General features: G+C 34.9%; 1 protein-coding gene and 5 non-coding genes across 6 annotated transcripts; 5 read left to right on the forward strand and 1 right to left on the reverse strand.

The window, feature by feature from the left end:
• Positions 1-1,677: 1,677 nt before the first annotated feature.
• LOC117322083 (endoplasmic reticulum chaperone BiP-like) lies at positions 1,678-6,588 on the reverse strand. Its single transcript, XM_033876826.1, has 6 exons — positions 6,433-6,588; positions 5,815-5,946; positions 4,975-5,454; positions 4,464-4,854; positions 4,102-4,251; positions 1,678-3,606 (listed from the first exon to the last, which is right to left on the reverse strand). Exons 2-6 carry the CDS (start codon positions 5,943-5,945, stop codon positions 2,785-2,787), a joined length of 1,974 nt encoding a protein of 657 aa, XP_033732717.1. The 5' UTR covers position 5,946; positions 6,433-6,588; the 3' UTR covers positions 1,678-2,784.
• A 1,038-nt stretch (positions 6,589-7,626) lies between these two features.
• LOC117322557 lies at positions 7,627-7,695 on the forward strand. The gene has a single exon (XR_004531579.1). It is a non-coding gene; the product is annotated as a small nucleolar RNA SNORD24 (small nucleolar RNA).
• Positions 7,696-8,183: 488 nt separating this feature from the next.
• Positions 8,184-8,269, forward strand: LOC117322561. Its single transcript, XR_004531582.1, has one exon. It is a non-coding gene; the product is annotated as a small nucleolar RNA snR60/Z15/Z230/Z193/J17 (small nucleolar RNA).
• Positions 8,270-10,077: 1,808 nt separating this feature from the next.
• LOC117322560 lies at positions 10,078-10,153 on the forward strand. The gene has a single exon (XR_004531581.1). It is a non-coding gene; the product is annotated as a small nucleolar RNA SNORD79 (small nucleolar RNA).
• Positions 10,154-11,373: 1,220 nt separating this feature from the next.
• On the forward strand, positions 11,374-11,460 carry LOC117322562. Its single transcript, XR_004531583.1, has one exon. It is a non-coding gene; the product is annotated as a small nucleolar RNA snR60/Z15/Z230/Z193/J17 (small nucleolar RNA).
• A 9,652-nt stretch (positions 11,461-21,112) lies between these two features.
• On the forward strand, positions 21,113-21,198 carry LOC117322563. Its single transcript, XR_004531584.1, has one exon. It is a non-coding gene; the product is annotated as a small nucleolar RNA snR60/Z15/Z230/Z193/J17 (small nucleolar RNA).
• Positions 21,199-21,413: the final 215 nt, after the last annotated feature.

A 21,413-nucleotide genomic window follows, 5' to 3' on the forward strand; every position in this document is an offset into this window, starting at 1 on the left:
TTTTAAACATAATCCAATAAAAAAAAAAACGGAGTCCCTAGGGTGCAGGGAAAGACCCCAGGGCTTATTTTTTCGTCATTATTTTGTTTATCTCTTGATGCCCAAGAATGCTAAATATGATTATGGGGTGGGGATCTCAATGGTTTCAAACATATAACAAAGTAACTAAGTCTATAGGGGTGGGGAAAGACCTCAGTCCCCCGGGGGTAAGCTAAACTATTTGTTCAATTTTGAATCCCCATTTCATAGTGATGCTACCTGGCAAAAATGACCAATATCAACTGCTTGGTTTCAGAAGTCTTTTATATCAATAGACAAATTAACCCCTTTTGGCCCCGCCCCTCTGGCCCCCAGGGGGTTAGGTCTGGTTATGTGATAAATAGAATCTTACATTCTTGGATATGTAATATGAAATTGGTTAAACTTCTTAAATAATTCTATATGCCAATCGCCTAACATCCTCGTGGTACATCAAATCACCATTAATAAATTCCATATTGTAAGATCCTCCAAATTCCACCCAAAAATACCCTTACCCAAGGCTTAGAGTATTTCAGCACTAGCAACAAAACTGAGACCAAACAAAAGTTTGCAGTCCAAAACAGTCTAAACCAGAACTGTCGACAGGATGGCTGACAAATATCTCCTGCAACTTTCATGAATAAGTTTACAATGACAGTTCAACAGGAAGAGCTGCATTCAAGTTTCACATTAAATGCACAATCCTTCCCAGGGAACATCTTTTACATTAAAAGACCCGCTTAAAACTGACCGAAGGCTTATCCAGACAAAGTTTGTCTAAGGAGTCTTCAATTTTTCTTATAAAAGGGGCATAACTCTCTGAAAAAGGGGTGAAAATTCAAAATCCTTTCTGGGGTACATCTCCTTTACGGATTCCAGCATACTCCCCAAACTTTGTTGCAGGGGCTATTACGAAAAATACTACCAGGTACCCTAAACCACAACCATACCTATAATATCACCACTCGGTACACATTTAAGATACTAAAATATTTTAACACCAGCTTCATGGTGATTCTACAATTCCCCCAATTGTCAACTCACTGCCATATTGCATGCCTTCAGACATTTGATTATCAAAAGCGAGCCGATTTATTCCCAGGTTTGTGTTTTTCTGTTAAGCCAGGTTTACATCATTATTTTCAAATTAAAAGCATCTACTATGAATATAAAATAAAGGACAAGCTTTTTCAAACTATTGAAACAAAATTATAAGCAGCATCCATTGTGGAAATGAAATAGCAGAGGACATCCAGAGGGCCATTAGATTAGATGTATAACATTAGGGAACGAAATAATTGAACAATTAATAAGTGCCATTTCTGAGATTACTACCAGGGTAAATACTATATATTCCTTCCTCTAATGTCCAACATAGTCCAAGTTGTAAGAATATGTATAAAATCATTTTCTGGATTACAACTCCTCTGGCTTTCTTGGAGCAGCATTAATAAATTTAAAGCTTTTCCTATTTATTATTCAAGAACATGTTTATGTCATGGCAGAAGGAATCTGATCCTTGAAAGACTGGCAAACGGATATAACAGGACAAATATTTCCAAAACTTTAAATTCAGTACTGAAAATTTTCAAGCTTGTTGCATAATTTCTTTCGTGTTTTCATGTCAGAACGTATCAAAAAAGAAAATAAGACATGTTTCTTTACAAAAATCATTTTTTTATTCAGTCATACACATCCACATTATGTACAAATCATACATACACTCATTCCAAACTCAGCAGTTAACTCATTTTCACAATACACTCAATGCCATTCATATCTCACAATTACTATCAAAATGTCAGAAACATTGCTTGGTTAGAACTGGTCAGAAGCTTACCATAAAATTCTTTATATGGATATTTTCTCTTCATTTTCAGCATTCAAATAAAAGATACTACATGTATACTGAAAAATCCAAGCATTAAAGATCAAATTTTCAGGAAAGCTTTCACACTAACCAACCATCCTCCAAATATTATAACTTGTCTACATCTTTGAAGGTAGGATGGCAGTTTCAGTGTTTTCCAAACAAAGTCCACTGTATTCTCTCACATAAATATAATTCACTTATACTTGCATCACCAAAGTATTAAAGTTGTACATCATGAAATGATATGGTCCAATTTCGAACTAAATGAATTAACAAAAACAAGTGTCAAAATTCTCAAGTGTTTCCTTAACATATATTGAAATTCCTTAACATGATACTAAAAATGAACAGAAGGAACATTTTTGGGGAAATATCTTAAAAGAGAGAACAAAACACAAGCTGCTATGAAGTTCTGAACTGAACCAAGTGCTACCATCAAATGATCAGTCACTTTTATACACAAGCATACAAACATAATATCACACTATAAACTAGTCCTCCCAGAGCTAGCAGGAATACCCCCAACATTCAAATAAAAGCACTTCACATGCATCCATACATATCCCAGGTACTTTGCTCTTTTACATAGAATGACATGGATTTACATTAAAAATGGATGAATGTCAAATGATTGAGAAACGTGCACTTTAATGAAAAAAAAAGAAAAAAAAAAAAGAGACATTTGTAATTGTTATTCCAACTTGAAATAAAGACAGAAAAGTGGTGAAATTTCTTCCCTTTGCTCATAGTCCTAAACCAAACATTTGAATGTGAATTAGTGAATATTGTTTCAAATTCCAAGAAACCGATCAAAAATTTAATAGAATGATACCTGTTAGAAACAACCAACTTAAATGAACAAAATAATTTAAATCTAGATTCCACAATTTTTATAATTCGTCATGATCCTCTCCCTCTTCTCCCTCTGGTGGTGGAGCACCTCCCGCTCCCTGATAAAGTTTACTCATAATAGGTGTAACAACTTCCTCTAGTTCTTTCTTTTGTGCTTTAAACTCTTCAGTATCTGCATCAGCATTACTGTCTAACCACTTAATTTTTTCTTCAACAGCTTCTTCAATTGTTGTTTTATCTTCATCACTTAATTTGCCACCCAATTTTTCTTTGTCCCCAATTTGTGTTTTCAATGAATAAGCATAACTTTCTAGCTCATTCTTGGCATCAACCTTCTCCTTAACTTTCTTGTCTTCATCAGCGAATTTCTCTGCATCATTGATCATACGTTCAATGTCTTCGGGTGACAAACGTTCGTTGTCGTTCTGAATTGTAATCTGGTTCTTGCTGCCAGTGCCCTTGTCTTCAGCAGTAACCTTCAGGATACCATTGACGTCAATCTCGAACGTGACCTCAATCTGGGGAACACCACGGGGTGCTGGTGGGATTCCGGTCAAGTCAAATTTTCCAAGCAAATGGTTGTCCTTGGTCATAGGTCGCTCACCTTCAAATACCTGAATGGTGACAGTTGGCTGGTTGTCGGCAGCTGTGGAGAAGATCTGGGATTTCTTTGTCGGGATGACAGTGTTACGTGGGATCAACTTGGTCATGACTCCTCCGACTGTTTCAATTCCCATGGTAAGGGGATTGACATCGAGCAACAACAGATCTCCTGTATCCTCCTCTCCACCGAGAACACCAGCCTGAACAGCAGCACCATAAGCAACAGCCTCATCTGGGTTGACACCTCGGTTTGGCTCCTAATGAAACAAGAAAAGTTTGGTTACAAACATATTAAATTACTACAATTTTATGGAGATAAATGAATCTTAGTCAAGCTTGAAATAAATATTTTACCAGCTAATAAACTACTTGTTTCACACCAGTGCTCCAGACGTTTAAGGCATGCATTTCCACACATATTTTTGAAAGGTGGAAACCAATTTTGTGTATATGTGCACAAATTATGAATTTTTATTTCTCAAATTTGAGTTCACTGGACCAGCATATATGTTAATCAATATCCAATGGCATAAAGACCTAGCTATTTTATTCACTTGTAAATTCAATTTTTAGTAATTTTCTTCCATTGGTTTCATTCAAATGATCTTTCATGCACTTAAAATCTTCTAAAATCTTTTTAAAATCTGAACAATTATTAATGTTATAAGATAAATGACCAAAGTGCATTTTTCTAGCGTAACCAAATATAATAGTTGATGTGTTAGCAGTAGCAATAGATATTTCATACATACCTTTCCATCAAAGTAGTCCTTGACAAGTTGTTGGACTTTGGGAATTCTGGTTGATCCTCCAACAAGCACAATCTCTGCAATCTCGTTCTTTCTGAGATCAGCATCTTCCATAACTTTCTGTACTGGTTTCATTGTTGATCGGAAAAGATCCTGAAAAATAAATAATGCTTCAAATGAAATAACAGAACATCTATTTTTACTTATTGTGATTGAAGACTTTGCTTACTTGGATTACCTCCCCTAGTTTTACATAAACTCTGAACCCGAAGTCCTGATTTTTTTTATCAAATATTGATATACAATTACATAAAACTTTAGAAGCTGATCACATGAAATGATACTTATTGGAATTAATCTCTTACCATGTTCAATTCCTCAAACTTGGCCCTGGTGAGAGTCTCAGAAAAGTCTTCTCCATCAAACAGGGACTCGATCTCAATTCTTGTCTGATGCTGGGATGACAGTGCTCTCTTAGCCTTCTCCACCTCACGTCGCAGTTTCTGAACAGCACGGTTGTCCTTTCTGATGTCCTTGCCCTTCTTCTTCTTGTGAAGTTTGATGAAATGTTCCATGACACGCTGATCAAAGTCTTCTCCTCCCAAATGGGTGTCACCATTGGTTGCTACGACCTCAAATACACCGTTGTCAATGGTCAGAAGAGAGACATCAAAAGTACCACCACCAAGATCAAACACCAAGATGTTCTTCTCTCCTTCCTTCTTATCAAGACCATAAGCAATTGCAGCAGCAGTTCTGTAAAACAGAAGATACAAGATAATGATTTATAAAGAGTCATCATCACCATTGCTTTTTTGGTCCATAAAACTTCTTTAATATATATTAATCATCAGTTTAAAAATGAACAATACTCACGGTTCGTTAATGATTCTCATGACATTGAGTCCAGCGATTGTTCCAGCATCTTTTGTAGCCTGTCTCTGAGCATCATTGAAGTAAGCAGGCACAGTGATGACAGCATTGGTGACAGTCTTTCCCAAGAAACCTTCAGCAATTTCCTTCATCTTTCCAAGAACCATAGCAGAGATTTCTTCAGGGGCAAAATTCTTCCTTTCAGAACCAGTGTCAACATCAACATGGGGTTTATTAGCCTTGTTGACAACACTGAAAGGGTAAAATTTGATGTCACTCTGCACAGATTTGTCATCCCAAGTACGACCAATCATACGTTTGACATCAAAGACGGTGTTTTCAGGATTGCTGGTCAGCTGATTCTTTGCTGCATCTCCAATCAGACGCTCGCCTTCACTGGTAAATGCTACATAAGAGGGTGTGATACGGTTTCCCTGGTCGTTGGCAATGATTTCTACACGTCCATTTTTAAACACTCCGACACTGAAAGTAAAAGAGCACCAAATTAATGTTAAATGACTGTCATTAAGGCTTAAAACTAATCTGTTAAAATAAAAGACTTTCATTCTGTAAAAAGAATTACATCAAAACATATAGTCAATATCCCGAAATCGCTCAAGGCTGAAACATGGAACTTTCTTGGGCTCATTATCAAACCGGTTCTGACGTTAATATCACCTTTTAAAAACTGTCTTGTGACATATGTATAGATCTGCATTTATAATGTAGCAATATCGTCAAAAACTTAGGGAGGATTGGTATCCCAGTTTCAACTTTAGAACTTACAGAAAAATCAATTACCTATCAATATGATAGTATCATGAAACTATTCAATATGCTTACCAGGAGTAAGTAGTTCCCAGATCAATTCCAATTACTGTTCCTACACTGTCTTTCTTCTTGTCGTCGTCATCTTTTCCTTGGACCGCCAACAACACCGCCAAACAAATTGGCACCACTAATTTCAATTTCATCCTACAAAAAGACATCGTTCAAATTCTGATTTCACCGGTAGATTTTATAACAACTAACAACCGTTAAATTTAAAATACAGTGAAAAGTGAAAATAAAAACATATTTGATTAGTACTGATCTGATAATTATCAATTATAAAAACACAAAATTATACAAATCACTTCTGCATTGGGCAGGTGGGTGGGGTATGTTGCCTCACACGTCACATTGGTGAAACGCAGATTATCGCCAAATGTATTGAGCGAACTACCTATGGCAATGGATAGCTTCATACAAAATGATTTAAGACTTATTTTTCATTGATTAAGATAACAGTAAGGCTAGTGCGTCTCAACTTCATAGTCATAGTACTGTACTGTAGCCTAGCAGGGTGGTTTGACGTGTTGCGAAAATGAAAAGCCCGGCACACGTGAATCCCATTTACCGGCAAACCGGTGACATTTTACATTGAAACTACGTTTATAATAGAATAAGAAATATACTCACTTAATTCTCTTATGGCTTGTCCGGCTTCTCAGTTAATATAAACTAAAAAGTGCCTCCGTGTAAGTGTGCCTTCCTTAGATTTGTGTTTCTGACAGATTGTGCCGTATGGTTAACTCGCGTGCGTTATATCGTTTCCCGTGTTCCCAATCGTGTCCGACGTTGATTGGTCCAAGTACGGCGATCAGGAGGCAGCTGATTGGACAACGTGTGACATTTCTGTCATTCATTTGTCAAGGCCACGTAGTACGTAGGATTGTCTACGTCATTCGGAAAAATCCCGAAAGTAAAAGTTCCTTCATAACAACACAGCCTATTTTTAAGTTAGATTTTATCATTTACTATTTTCTATTGGAAATATGAAACATGTATAATAATCAAAATACTTTTCTTCATCGAAGGAAAAAAGCAGAGATTGACATTTTAGTAACCATGTACGTGATTGGTCGTTATTTTTTCATGAAGATTTAACAAAAAATATTGATCAAAGTAAGTACAAATTTTCCGTTATATTTAAATCTAAAATGCATTTTATGTAAAAATTACATTTTCTAATTTCGTGTTTTAATGAAATTTGGTGTGTTTGAAATATAATGACCAATGAAAACGAGTGTTTCAAACGTTTCCGGTGAATATTGAGCACGTGGTCTATTTCGGTTCGTTAGTCGTTCATTTCTGCCGCGGACGGAAGCAAAGGTGGGTGTCCCAACCGTTGTTACAAATAACAGAAAATTTTACGTTGTAAGTATGCTTTAAATATTGAAAATTTGCGCATTAGGCAGTGCAAGTCAATATTGCCCACATTATTAACAGCAATATTGATCAATATTGATTGAAACTGCATCGAAAAGGGCCGAAGATCGTACAAACACGTGTTCGCGTCGGGATTCAGTTCCAAATCGGCTAAACATCACCGAGTACTCTTATCATTCTCTTTTCAAAACGAAAAAAAGCTTATCAAATGATTTGCACTATGCTTTATATTTGAATATTGTTCGCTGTAATTAAGTTGGAAACTCTTAATTTTACAACGCGACGTTGTATTTAACGGTCGAGTGCGTCCAAATTATATATTTTTTTATATCGCATAATACATAAAAAATGGAATTTTGTTATCGTTTTTTTCTCAATTGAGATGTCAATTCGTGTAATCGGAAATCCTACATAAAAATACACAAAAAAAAAACACTCGAGTCATGCCAATGATGTTAAAATATATTTGCTACTCTTGACGTGTGGATGACGACTTGAAAACTTACTGAGGCATGTCAAACTCAAAGAGTGATTGTAACCAAATGTATGTTGAGAAGTTGTCTTTTTTGGAGGGTTGAGGGAAATGAAGAATCATGTTAGAAACCCCCCAAAAACTTGAATTAAATCGTCAATATACAGTTGCCAATATCGGACTTGTCTAGATATGTGGTCGTAAAATTCCTCCCAAAAATAAGCAAATGATTGATTATATTGAAATCACTGCCTCCACTAGAAAATTAGGAATTGAACCCGAGACCTCTGGCTTGCACGTCTTGAGCCCAACCAAATGTGCTCAGGAGAAGTTAGCTTTAGCCAAGCAGTATATATTGAGGCTAGTATTTTACCAGAGGTGATGTGTATACATACTAACCAAACTATGTATGCTAGTCGTGGGCAAAAAGAATGTTGCGCAAGCATGAATTCTGATCAGTGAATTGGAAGAGTTTAATATAAATATATTTTAATTTACAGTAAGCAATCGCCGGTTAAACTTGATGCAAGTGGTGAAGTATGATGATATCGTAGTTCATATGATTACTAATGAAAAGATACTATGCATGTCTTTCGCTCCTATCTGATTCACCTATTGCAGTTAACCATTTGCTGATCTGTTCTTGAAAGACTCGTTTAGATATTTCAAAAGGTGTTTCCGTTAAGGTGTCCAAGCCATGTTTTCTGCAAGAGGACAAAAATATATGTACACCAATTTTTCATTTTGGGAGATGAACATTTTAAAACCAAATTATCAAATTTATCTCGCTATTGGTACTTATGCTAATTGAAACACTATATAGTATAATTTTGATTGAACAAGTGTTATGTATTTATAAATATTTTATATTTGTGACTGCATTACAACTCCACATATCTTCCATTAAACCTACCAATCAATATCCCAATAAGTTTCTTATGTATACAACTTAAAAAATCATTAAATATGTCTGAAGGAGCAGGGCATCCAGTAGGATTAAAATCTCAAGAGTCAGTGACTCTCAGCTATGAAATCCTGAGAGTCAAATCAAAATCCTGAGAGTCAAAATATGAAATTCTCAAACTTAACGGTTAATCGTTTCCAAATGTAAACCGAGAAATGTGTCATTTTTTAAATTATAATTAAATAGAATAATATTAAAAAAAAATTAGTTCATTTTAATTTATTTTCCAATATTTGTTTTTATAGATAATAAAAGTATTTCCAAAAATAAAACTTTTTATTGTATATTTTTTGTTGAATAAAGTACAATTAAAACTTAATTATTTTTTTGTTTAATTTTAATAATTACTGAAATTATTTTTTTGTATCACAGTTTTCTTCCTGAAATTGTGATTAAATGTCTTACATTGGTTAAGCATAATTTGTAAAAGCATCTTTTTATTTCTTTTTTTTAATCTGCTCAGCCTCTAGAGGTTTTATTTGTATATATATGCTAATCCCGTTTTCATAATTGCCGCCAAAATGTAACAGGAATGATTTACGCTTCCCATCCTGTCATATGCACTGCAGAGGTCATGCACATGTAAGGTTATTCAGGTTAACAACAAAATGGCTGCCGCCTGTTTTGGCATGCTGCAAACTAGGCCTACTTACGATCTCATTCTTGTTATTTACATGATTTAAAGTTAACACAAACATATGTTACATTTATTTGTTGGGATGGGAATCTACTATAGCTTACTTATTTAAATTATTAAAATGTGATTGCTTAGAACAAAGAGCAGATCGGCCGCTACAGGTAGGTACAGTGGATACTTCACCTGTACCCCAATTTGGCAATCGGCAGCTGCAGTTGGATTAGTCACAGATGAGTGGCTCTTTTAATTGACCCCTAGGGAAATTCTACTAATTAGTGTCACTGACCATAGCAAATATACCCTTTGTTGAGCCTGGGTATTGGACAACACATAGACTAATTACAGTGGTGGTCAAAATGTGAAGCGTCAGATTGACGCACGGCATGTAAAAGTCGTGCGTCAAATTAAATTTTGCTGCATCATTGACCCGAGGTCTCGGGTTAATGGATGCCCTGAGGAGTGATAATGATGAAATTTTGTGTCTTTGCTCCATAGAGTTCTCCGGAACTTGCTGATGGTTGCATCATACCTTCCTTGGACTGAGTCGCTCCAAAAAGACCTTAATTACAATTGCAAGATATCGTAAATTTCAGGAGATCAAAATTATAAGTATTATACCGTATAGCAAGTAATAAACTGTGATGTACCACCAGAATGTCATGCAAGAGTAGGGACTGATAAATTTAAGACTGAAAACCCATTGTAGAGACATGTAAAAATGTATAAATTAATCTGGTCTTTGTATTACTGATGGGTTCTAAACAAGATTAATGAGTGTTAAATATCCTGTTCATAAAATATCGCAGTTTAGTTGATTGGGAAGGTGATGTATGATGATGAACACAAGAAAATGGGAATCTCTCTGAACTAAAATGTTGATTTCTTTTCTGACATCACCTTTACAATCAAATAAGTCTCAAAATTTCTCTTTTGTTTGAAGCTTAATTCAAATTCATATAACGGCACTGAAAAAAATCCAAAGGATTTTGATATGAGATATATTGGAGCTGGGTAGCAATACGATTCGCATCGCCATACAATGCGTTTCACAATATATGAGAAGCTGATGACCTATTGGATGTCTGGTATTCCTTCATACAATAATCAAGTTTGTGTTTGTGGTATTTCTGGAAAATTTGAGTCTTTGTCTATATTCGTTGCAAAAACATGTTTTGTCCGTTTCTCACAAAGCGTTCTTGAATTTAGAAATTTGTATTTGAAAGAACTTCAACAGGCAGTTTTGTAGGTATCTGAAACGGCCTTGTTGCTTACTACAAAACGTAAGCTAACAGTTGGTCAAGGGAGATAAGTACAAATTTTCAAGGGAAGACTATGCGCCCATCAGTGCACCACTCTGCAATTCAATACATCGGTGAATCGTTACATCACTATTTGCACTGCGTTATATCAAATATTAGCCATTTTTATACTACCTGCATCTACCTTGGTGTGATGAAAAATTTGAACTCTCTCACTGAATATCATGTGTAGACAAAAAGTTTCTGACCAAGGACATAATTTAGCAGTATCTTTTTGACAGTTTGATGTAGATAGCAAAAACGTTGATCAGTTGAATGTCGCATGTCTTGAGAGACAGCTGCTCAACCCTCATTTGATAGACCTTGAAACGAATTAATATCATTTACAAATATGATTGTTTATTTTCAGGACAGACTGGTCTACATCGACAGATCCAAGAGGGTGAATCCATGTGATGTTCAGTATGTTGTAAAAATTGGCACCTGTGGAATCTGTTCTCTTGGTCCAAGTGAGCAGCAGAAGACCCTCAAAATAAGGGAAGCCGGTTTGAAAACATTCTAACTTCAGCTTGCCTGAAAATGCACAGATCTTGTTTAAGTAAATCAATAAACTACACGTGTAGTATTATCCCAATTCCTAAAGTCAAGGTTGGATCACTTGTTACTAAAAACGTAATATGTAGCTGGATATATGTCAAAAAACATGTCATTCAATTGCCAAAGTTACTGAAAAAACTAAAGCATAGCTGGATATAAAAGTATGTGGTGAACAGTGAAATATTAGCTGATCACTCGTGTACTAACAACTGTATCAATAAGTTCAAATGGCTGAAACATTCACTGTAAATGGTTAATGCAAGTGGTGACGTATGATGATATCGTAGTTCATATGATTACTAATGAAAAGATACTATGCAATGTCTTTCGCTCCTATCTGATTCACCTATTTGCAATTAACTTTAGTAAAAGATTTGATTCAGTCATTTCACTAGCCATCATGGAAATGCATCAGTTCAATAGTTTTTAAATACATGGTAGAAATGGTAAAGTTTCAGCAGTAGTAGTTCAATTAATTATTGGCATCTTTGTAAAACTGATAAAAAATTGTACTTGCCAAAATCTGCTAGCCTCAGACAAACTTCTGTTTTTTCTCGACCAGAATTTAAATTAAAGATAGCCAGTTTGTGTTGAAGGTCTGTTCAGAGGAATTATAAACATGTTGAATTATTTTAAAATTTTAATTCTGTGAACTTGACAAAACATTGGATGAAAATATATATGATTTACAAATCTGGTGCAGACATGGCGATGATGAAAACCTTTTCCCATCATTCGCGGTTTCCACAGATTGGGCAGCACCGCTCAATGATGTTCAAACTACCTTCCTTGGATGTCTGAGCCATGTTTGCCTTGCTGTATATTGTCATGATTTGAATGATCAAATATTATGAAATGTATAAACTGAACCAGGCCTTCCTGCTACAAGCTGTCTAGTGTATGATAGTCCATTGTAGGACACAAAATTAGAAAGATTTCTAAATTTCTTTTTCTGAGCAAAACTGCTACCAAGAGCAGTCATTGCAAAATAATTGCCAATCAGTAAACAAAATCAACTGCTTCATTAGAGATTTCCTGTGGAGGTGATGATTGAACTTGCCCTCTCTGAGAAATTCATGATAGAGGCTTGTTTCCTAGTTATGTACTCAACTAGATCTGATCCACATTTGTAGACTTGAAATATTTTCAACTGTGTAACTTGTCAATTGTCCCTGACGGTGCTTTAGCACTGGAAATGTTTACATATTTTCCTCATCTACCTAGTACCTACCCATCTAAAAAAAAAATGTTAAAATGGCCCAAATGTATATACTTTATACATAACAATGTTCTATATATCTGAATTCAAGATAGATAGTCTAAGTAAAGGTCATGTGCCATTAAAAACAGAAACTTTAGTTTTCTTTGAGAGAGTTACCTATTGTTTTTCTCTTCCACATCCATTATATTTCATGAAATGTGAAAGAAGGAGTGATAATGATGAAATTTTGTGTCTTTGCTCCATAGAGTTCTATGGAACTTGTTGATGGTTGCATCATACCTTCCTTGGACTGAGACGCTCCTAACTGGCAGCATATCACATACACATTTTTGATGTTGGGAAGTTAAAGATGGAATGTTATATCGTACATCTTTGTTTTGAAGCAAGAAGTGTTAATATTGTCATTGTATATATACCAACTCATTGTTGGGTTATACAAATAGCAAATGATAATTTGTCTTGTTATGAATAATGTTCTACATACAATTAGCCTGATTGACTACAAATATTACTAAAAGATTTATATGACAAATGACGATTTCAATAGTGGGAAAAAAACCTGGTTTATTTAAGTCAAGATACAAAAATTGTTGTTAGTACTGGATAATTGAAACTTTTGGGGGTTTTTTTTTTTGCGAGCTTCAGTGTTTAGTAAAATGCTTTAAACTAAAAACTTGAATGCACAAAACACTAATGTGTCCAAATTGGTCATAAATATTTGAAATTTGTTGATGGACATGGCGATGATGAAAACCTTTTCCCATCATTCGCGGTTTCCACAGATTGGGCAGCACCGCTCTATGATGTTCAAACTACCTTCCTTGGATGTCTGAGCCATGTCTTTCAACAAAAAGCCTATTATCAATGCAATTGCATGTACAATATTTATTACAGAAAGCAACAAAAAGCTTGAGTTCATAATTCATACCTCTATCATAGCCACAACAAATATTCTCAACATGACACTTTTAAATGAAGACTCTATTATCCCAAAATTGTCAAATCGGTACAAATTTTCTTTCACAACAGCACTAGTACTTCAGTAACCTTGAATCAAGGACCAATTATTGTGTGGAGGTGATGATTGAACTTGCCCTCTCTGAGAAGTTCATGATAGAGGCTTGTTTCCTAGTTATGTACTCAACTAGATCTGATCCCAAATTTCTATTTGATCAATAAAGTATTAGTGCTGCTTAAGTTTTTCTAACGAAAGGACTATCAATACATTGCTTTCATTTTCCAACATTTCAATCTTGTTCAGGAATGTCCTCCCTCAGCGTTTTTTCTGTACCAGATCAAGCTAGTTCTCATAATATGCATTATTATGACTACTTTCTAGAACAATATCTGTTAATGAAGGAAGTTGACAATTTAGTTCATTGGGGAAATGTGAGAAATTACAAAAATAATGTGGAAAGTACTATTTTCCTATTTGAAAGACAATGGCTACCTGTAATATATACAGGAGTATATAAAATGAGAATATCCAAGTTCTTGTTTTACTGGTATGGAAATCAATTACAGAGAAATGATGAAAGTTTTGCCAAATCAGTGTCCAGGCCACTGAAACTGATGATGTTACACTCGAGTTCCTGATCTTTGTAAATTGTTTTGCCATACCAGTGATGTATAAAGTACTATAAGTTTTAAATATCGTTATTCGTAGATTCTGTTTAGGTAAGTTAGCTGTTCTGTGCTTCTTGTTGCTAGTTAGGTATGTATATTTAAAAATAGGGGGTCGCATTGGTAGTGTAGTTAAAGTGTCCCGACACTTTATCACTAGCCCTCCACCTCTGGGTTGTGCATTCGAAACCATGGTACTGGCTGTAGGTCGGTGGTTTTTCTCGGGGTACTCCAGCTTTCCTCCATCTCCAAAACCAGGCATGTCCTAAATGACCCTGGCTGTTAATATTACGTTGAACAAAATAAACTAAACCAAATACATGTATCTATCAATTGCAATTTTAAATTTAACATCAAATATCTAAATGATGTAACATATGCAAGTACATCATGTATAAGGATTGATGAGAAATTGTCTGGTTGTCAATGATGATTAAACGCAGATAGGGACAATTGATTGCACTAAGTGTAATATGAAAAGCTTTCTGTGTACTGATGATAAACCAGACGGAAGTAATTTCATTTAATAAGCCACACATGATAATTTGTGTATCTAGTTAAGTGTGATATCGTAGTTCATATGATTACTAATGAAAAGATACTATTGTCTTTCACTCATATCTGATTCACCTGCTTGAATTTCATACAGTGAAATAAGCATTACTGCTTTCTTTTGCAAACTAAGTCTGGTATGCTTTTGCAGAATCATTAATTTTGGAATTATAAGGCAAAATTGGTTCACACATGAGCTCGCCCCAAACTTAAATACATGTACTAAAGTTGGACACTAGGGAAGGGGGGTTATTTGAGGAGGGATAAATATCGATTCAATTAAGTTTTGGTTAGCATGATCAGATCTTTAATGGTTTAAATAAACATGGCAATGATGAAAATATTTATCCCATCATTCGCGGTTTCCACAGATTGGGCAGCACCGCTCAATGATGTTCAAACTACCTTCCTTGGATGTCTGAGCCATGTTCTGTGATTACTGATCTAACATTCTTAATCATTGACTCTTTCTGTCCTTTTTGCCTGGATATATGAGGACTAATTTGCTCCAGATAGTATGCAACAGGTCTGTGAGATAGCTACAAGGAGACTACCTCACAGGTCCTTCGCTGTTAAAGAGTATAAATCAAACTAACATGATGATAATGTGTGCAGTGATACAATAACCTGTTCAACTTTTAATCCCCAATGAAGCTTGTCTTTGTAAATATATGTAAATCTGCTTGAAAATCCAAATTGATATAGCTGCCAGATTTCAACATTGATGATCAGATAAAATCTGTTAGTGTCAACCGATTGACTTTCGATTATTTATCAGGACAACACTACTAAATATATACAATTGCTTTCAGATTGTATCATGAGAACATGCTGACCCCGCTTTATGCCCAAGTAGTATTATTGGATGTATTGAATGGTCAGCTACAGTAAAATTACTCTGTTGTCATGGTTGCTGTTTCTCTGCAATGAAACAATGACTGGATTAACAGGGGAAACACTTGTTTCTAGTGAAATTGGAACAAGTTCTGTAATTATTGGATGTATTTTGCTCTTCAGGAAAAATAATTTTCTGGGCTAAATTATCCTATTTAGGTGAATTTTGAAAATTTGTGATTTTGCAAAAATTTAGTATTTACACCTGTCTACACGGTATATGCCTTTAACATATTAAGTGGAGAATAAAACTTACCATACTGTCAAAGCTGGACAGACAAGACATCATCAGTAATTGTGTATGATTCTATTGTAAGTCCAAGAGGGTGAATACATATGTTGTCGGGTTATATTTATGAATATTGACAACTTTGAATTCTATTCTCTTGGCAAGTTATATACAACACCTTACTGAATAGGATTGGAATGAAACCAGCTTGATACAGATGTGGGTTGCCTTGTTTTTCTCTTCTTTATCCATTTTATTTCATGAAATGTGAAAAATATGAAAATTGCACAGTGCTGAAGGAGTGATAATGATGAAATTTTGTGTCTTTGCTCCATAGAGTTCTATAGAACTTGTTGATGGTTGCATACCTTCCTTGGACTGAGTCACTCCTAACTGGCATTGTTTCAAACATTCGAAGACCATCCTTGTTTACTGGACTGTTTTCCTCAGTATGTTTTGTCCGACAATTAAAGCTTGGACAGAATGTAAGATGGAATACGGTCAAAAACCCATTCATTTAAACAAGTTTCCCCTATTTACTAGTGCATCAACATTTTTAATGGAAAAATTGCAAATTTTATTAATGTTATTTCTGTATGGATATTAATGCTACAATTTGATGTGGTTATCTTCATGAAAACAACGCCATAGTTTTGAGTATATGAGGATAGTGTTTGAATAAATCTTGGATGCATCAAATGTACTTTCGACCATATCGATAAATGGGAAATCATGGAATAAGAGTAAAAAGTAAGACGGACTTGAAGAGAAGCGCGAGATGCATCCGTCATCTTGTTGTTCTCTTAATAATGTTTGTGACATACAGTAGTTAACGTTTCCCCATCGTGTAATGTCGGGTGCTTTATTAAAATTGTGAATTTCATTACCCTGGTGTAAAAGGTTTACCCCTGGGGAGGAGGTTAACTTTAACAATTGTCCTGTGGATGTGATGATTGAACTTGCCCTCTCTGAGAAGTTCATGATAGAGGCTTGTTTCCTAGTTATGTACTCAACTAGATCTGATCCCAAATTTTTACTTGTACAATAAAGTATTATTGCTGCTTCTGGTTCTCCAATGAAAGGACTATCAATACATTGCTTTGAATTTCCAACATTTCAATCTTGTTCGGGAATGTCCTCCCTTAGCTTTTTGTCTACCAGATAAAGCTAGTACTCGTATGCATCATTATGACTACTTTCTAGAACAGTATCTGTGAATGAAGGGAAGTTAAACATTTAGTTCAATGGGGAAATGTGAGAAATTACAAAAATAATGTGGAAAGTACTGTTTTCCTATTTGAAAGATGATGGCTACCTGTAATATATATACAAGAATACAGTAGTACATAGAGTGAGAATATCCAAGTTCTTGTTTTACTGGTATGGAAATCAATTACAGAGAAATGATGAAAGTTTTGCCAAATCAGTGTCCAGGCCACTGAAACTGATGATGTTACACTCGAGTTCCTGATCTTTGTTAATTGTTTTACCATACCAGTGATGTATAAAGTCCTATAAATTTTTAATATCAGAATTTGTAGATTCTGTTTAGGTAAGTTAGCTGTTCTGTTTCATGTCTCTAGTTAGGTATGTATATTTAAAAATAGGGGGCCGCATTGGTAGAGTAGTTAAAGTGTCCCAACACTTTATCACTAGCCCTCCACCTCTGGGTTGCGCATTTGAAACCATGGTACTGACTGTAGGTCTGTGGTTTTTCCACATGGGACTCCAGCTTTCCTCCACCTCCAAAACCAGGCATGTCCTAAATGACCCTGGCTGTTAATATTACGTTAAACAAAATTAACTAAACGAAATACATGTATCTATCAATTGCAATTTTAAAAATGGCACGCGTGTGATATACTAGTAAATGTTAAGCAGATTATTCCTGGAACATCTTGTATCTAAATAATGTAACATACAAGTACATCATGTATTAGGATTGATGAGAAATTGTCTGGTTGTCAATGATGATTAAACGCAGATAGGGACAATTGATTGCACCAAGTGTAATATGAAAAGCTTTCTGTGTACTGATGATGAACCAGACGGAAGTAATTTCATTTAATAATCCACACATGATAATTTGTGTATCTAGTTAAGTGTGATATCGTAGTTCATATGATTACTAATGAAAAGATACTATTGTCTTTCACTCATATCTGATTCACCTGCTTGAATTTCATACAGTGAAATAAGCATTACTGCTTTCTTTTGCAAACTAAGTCTGGTATGCTTTTGCAGAATCATTAATTTTGGAATTATAAGGCAAAATTGGTTCACACATGAGCTCGCCCCAAACTTAAATACATGTACTAAAGTTGGACACTAGGGAAGGGGGGGTTATTTGAGGAGGGATAAATATTGATTCAATTAAGATAAGATCTTTAATGGTTTAAATAAACATGGCAATGATGAAAATATTTATCCCATCATTCGCGGTTTCCACAGATTGGGCAGCACCGCTCAATGATGTTCAAACTACCTTCCTTGGATGTCTGAGCCATGTTCTGTGATTACTGATCTAACATTCTTAATCATTGACCCTTTCTGTCCTTTTTGCCTGGATATATGAGGACTAATTTGCTCCAGAGAGTATGCAACAGGTCTGTGAGATAGCTACAAAGAGACTACCTCAAAGGTCCTTCGCTGTTAAAGAGTATAAATCAAACTAACATGATGAAAATGTGTGCAGTGATACAATAACCTGTTCAACTTTTAATCCCCAATGAAGCTTGTCTTTGTAAATATATGTAAATCTGCTTGAAAATCCAAATCGATATATATAGCTGCCAGATTTCAACATTGATGATCAGATAAAATCTGTTCGGGTCAACCGATTGACTTTCGATTATTTATCGGGACAACACTACTAAATATATACAATTGCTTTCAGATTGTATCATGAGAACATGCTGACCCCGCTTTATGCCCAAGTAGTATTATTGGATGTATTGAATGGTCAGCTACAGTAAAATTACTCTGTTGTCATGGTTGCTGTTTCTCTGCAATGAAACATTGACTGAATTAACAGGGGAAACAAATGTTGTTTCAAGACAAATTGAAACCAGTTCTGTAGTTATTGGATGTACATGTATTTTGCTCTTCAGGAAAAGAATTTTTTGGGCTAAATTATCTATTAAATATTTAGGTGAATTTTGAGAATTTGTGATTTTGACAAAAATAAGTTTTTTCTTGAGCAGTACATTTACATCAGAATTTAAACATGTAGACACGGTATACAGTATGCCAATTAACATATCAAGTGGAGAATAAAACTTACCATACTGTCAAAGCTTGACAGACAAGACATCATCAGTAATTGTGTATGATTCTATTGTAAGTCCAAGAGGGTGAATACATATGTTGTCGGGTTATATTTATGAATATTGACAACTTTGAATTCTATTCTCTTGGCAAGTTATATACAACACCTTACTGAATAGGATTGGAATGAAACCAGCTTGATACAGGTGTGGGTTGCCTTGTTTTTCTCTTCTTTATCCATTTTATTTCATGAAATGTGAAAAATATGAAAATTGCACAGTGCTGAAGGAGTGATAATGATGAAATTTTGTGTCTTTGCTCCATAGAGTTCTATAGAACTTGTTGATGGTTGCATACCTTCCTTGGACTGAGTCACTCCTAACTGGCATTGTTTCAAACATTCAAAGACCATCCTTGTTTACTGGACTGTTTTCCTCAGTATGTTTTGTCCGACAATTAAAGCTTGGACAGATCTAGAATGTAAGATGGAATACTGTCAAAAACCCATTCATTTAAACAAGTTTCCCCTATTTACTAGTGCATCAACATTTTTAATGGAAAAATTGCAAATTTTATTAATGTTATTTCTGTATGGATATTAATGCTACAATTTGATATGTTTATCTTGATGAAAACAACGTCAAAGTTTCGAGTATATGAGGATAGTGTTTGAATAAATCTTGGATGCATCAAATGTACTTTCGACCAGGTCGATAAATAGGAAATCATTGGATAAGATTAAAAAGTAAGACAGACTTACCGAGAAGCGTGAGATGCATCCGCCATTTTGTTGGTCTCTTAGTAATGTTTGTGACATAGTTAACTTTTCCCCATCGTGTAAAGTCGGATGCTTTATTAAAATTGTGAATTTCATGACCCAGGTGTAAAAGGTTTACCCCTGGGGAAGAGGTTAACTTTAACACTTGTCCTGTGGAGGTGATGATTGAACTTGCCCTCTCTGAGAAATTCATGATAGAGGCTTGTTTCCTAGTTATGTACTCAACTAGATCTGATCCCAAATTCTATTTGTACAATAAAGTATAAGTGCTTTTTCAGGTTCTCCAATGAAAGGACGATCAACACCTTGTTTTGTTTGAATTTTTTTCCACATTAAATCTTGTGTGGGAATGTCCTCCCTCAGCTTTTGTCACTAATTTAACATAAAAAGTTTTTATATATCCTTAACTGGATGATTGATGTGTACTCTTGTCAAGTAAAAACTTGGGGTATATTGGGGGAAATGTGAGAAATTGAAGAATTTTGAGTAAAGTATTATTTTCCTCTTTGGAAGGCGATTGCTACCTGTAATATATAGTATACAGAATACCTGAATTCTTGTTAGGTAATCAATTTCAAAGAAATGATGAAATTTTCGCCAAATCAGTGTCCAGGCCACTGAAACTGATGATGTTACACTCAATGTCCTGATCTTTGTAAATTGTTTTGTCATATCAGTAATGCATAGCAAGTATTATTAATTTTAGATGTCACAAAAATGTTATTTTGCCAGAACATCTGGACTATTTGCATGTAAATGTACTATTTAGGTATATTGTATACGAGGCAAGTGTTCTGTGCGTCATGTCTGATATTTATCAATTGCAGTTTTAAAAGGGTACACATGTGTTCTAAGTAAATGTTAATACTCAGCACATTGTCTCTCAATTTTAATGAATTTAACCTGCAAGTACATCTTGTGTGAGGATTAATGAGAAGTTGTCTGGTTGTCAATGATGACTAAACGCAGATAGGGACAATTGATTGCACTAAGTGCAAGATGTATAAACATTCTGTGTGCTGATGACAAACCAGACTTCTTTAGTAATTATCCTCCACCAAACAAAGTTGGCAGGATATATATACAAATAGGTTCTGTCAGTCCGGATCCGCTTTCCGCACAATATCTTTAGAAAGAATGATCATATTTTGATGAAACTTGCTTGGTAGACTGTTACCTATAAAGCTAAGCCCCTCGCTAAAGTTTAATTATCGTTATATTCCGTGCATATTTAATTAGGCTTCTGTGACCTGATTGGTTGAAGGAATGATAGAATTTTTATGAAACTTGCTTGGTAGACTTGTTACTAATTAAGTTATCATGTTAATTACTTTCACAGGAACTTGATGGCTTGCCACAAATACCTGTAATGATTCTAAATGCTATGTCATGTGTTTCATGTTTTTACGCATGATGCCCATTTAAATTTCATGCAAGTGGTGAAGTGTGATGATATCGTAGTTCATATGATTACTAATGAAAAGATACTATGCATGTCTTTCGCTCCTATCTGATTCACCTGCATGAATTTCATACAGAGAAATAAGCATCACTGGTTCCTTTGCAAATAATTAACAAGTCTCCTTCCCTTTAGCAGAATCATTTATTTTCAAAATATAAGGCAAAATTTGTTCACGGATAAACCCACCCCAAACTTAAATACTGTACATGTACTAGAGTTGGACACTAGGGAAGGGGGATTATTTGAGGAAGAAGAAATATTGATTCACTTATGTA

Source organism: Pecten maximus, chromosome 2 (assembly GCF_902652985.1).
Source record: "Pecten maximus chromosome 2, xPecMax1.1, whole genome shotgun sequence".
Taxonomy (NCBI): domain Eukaryota; kingdom Metazoa; phylum Mollusca; class Bivalvia; order Pectinida; family Pectinidae; genus Pecten; species Pecten maximus.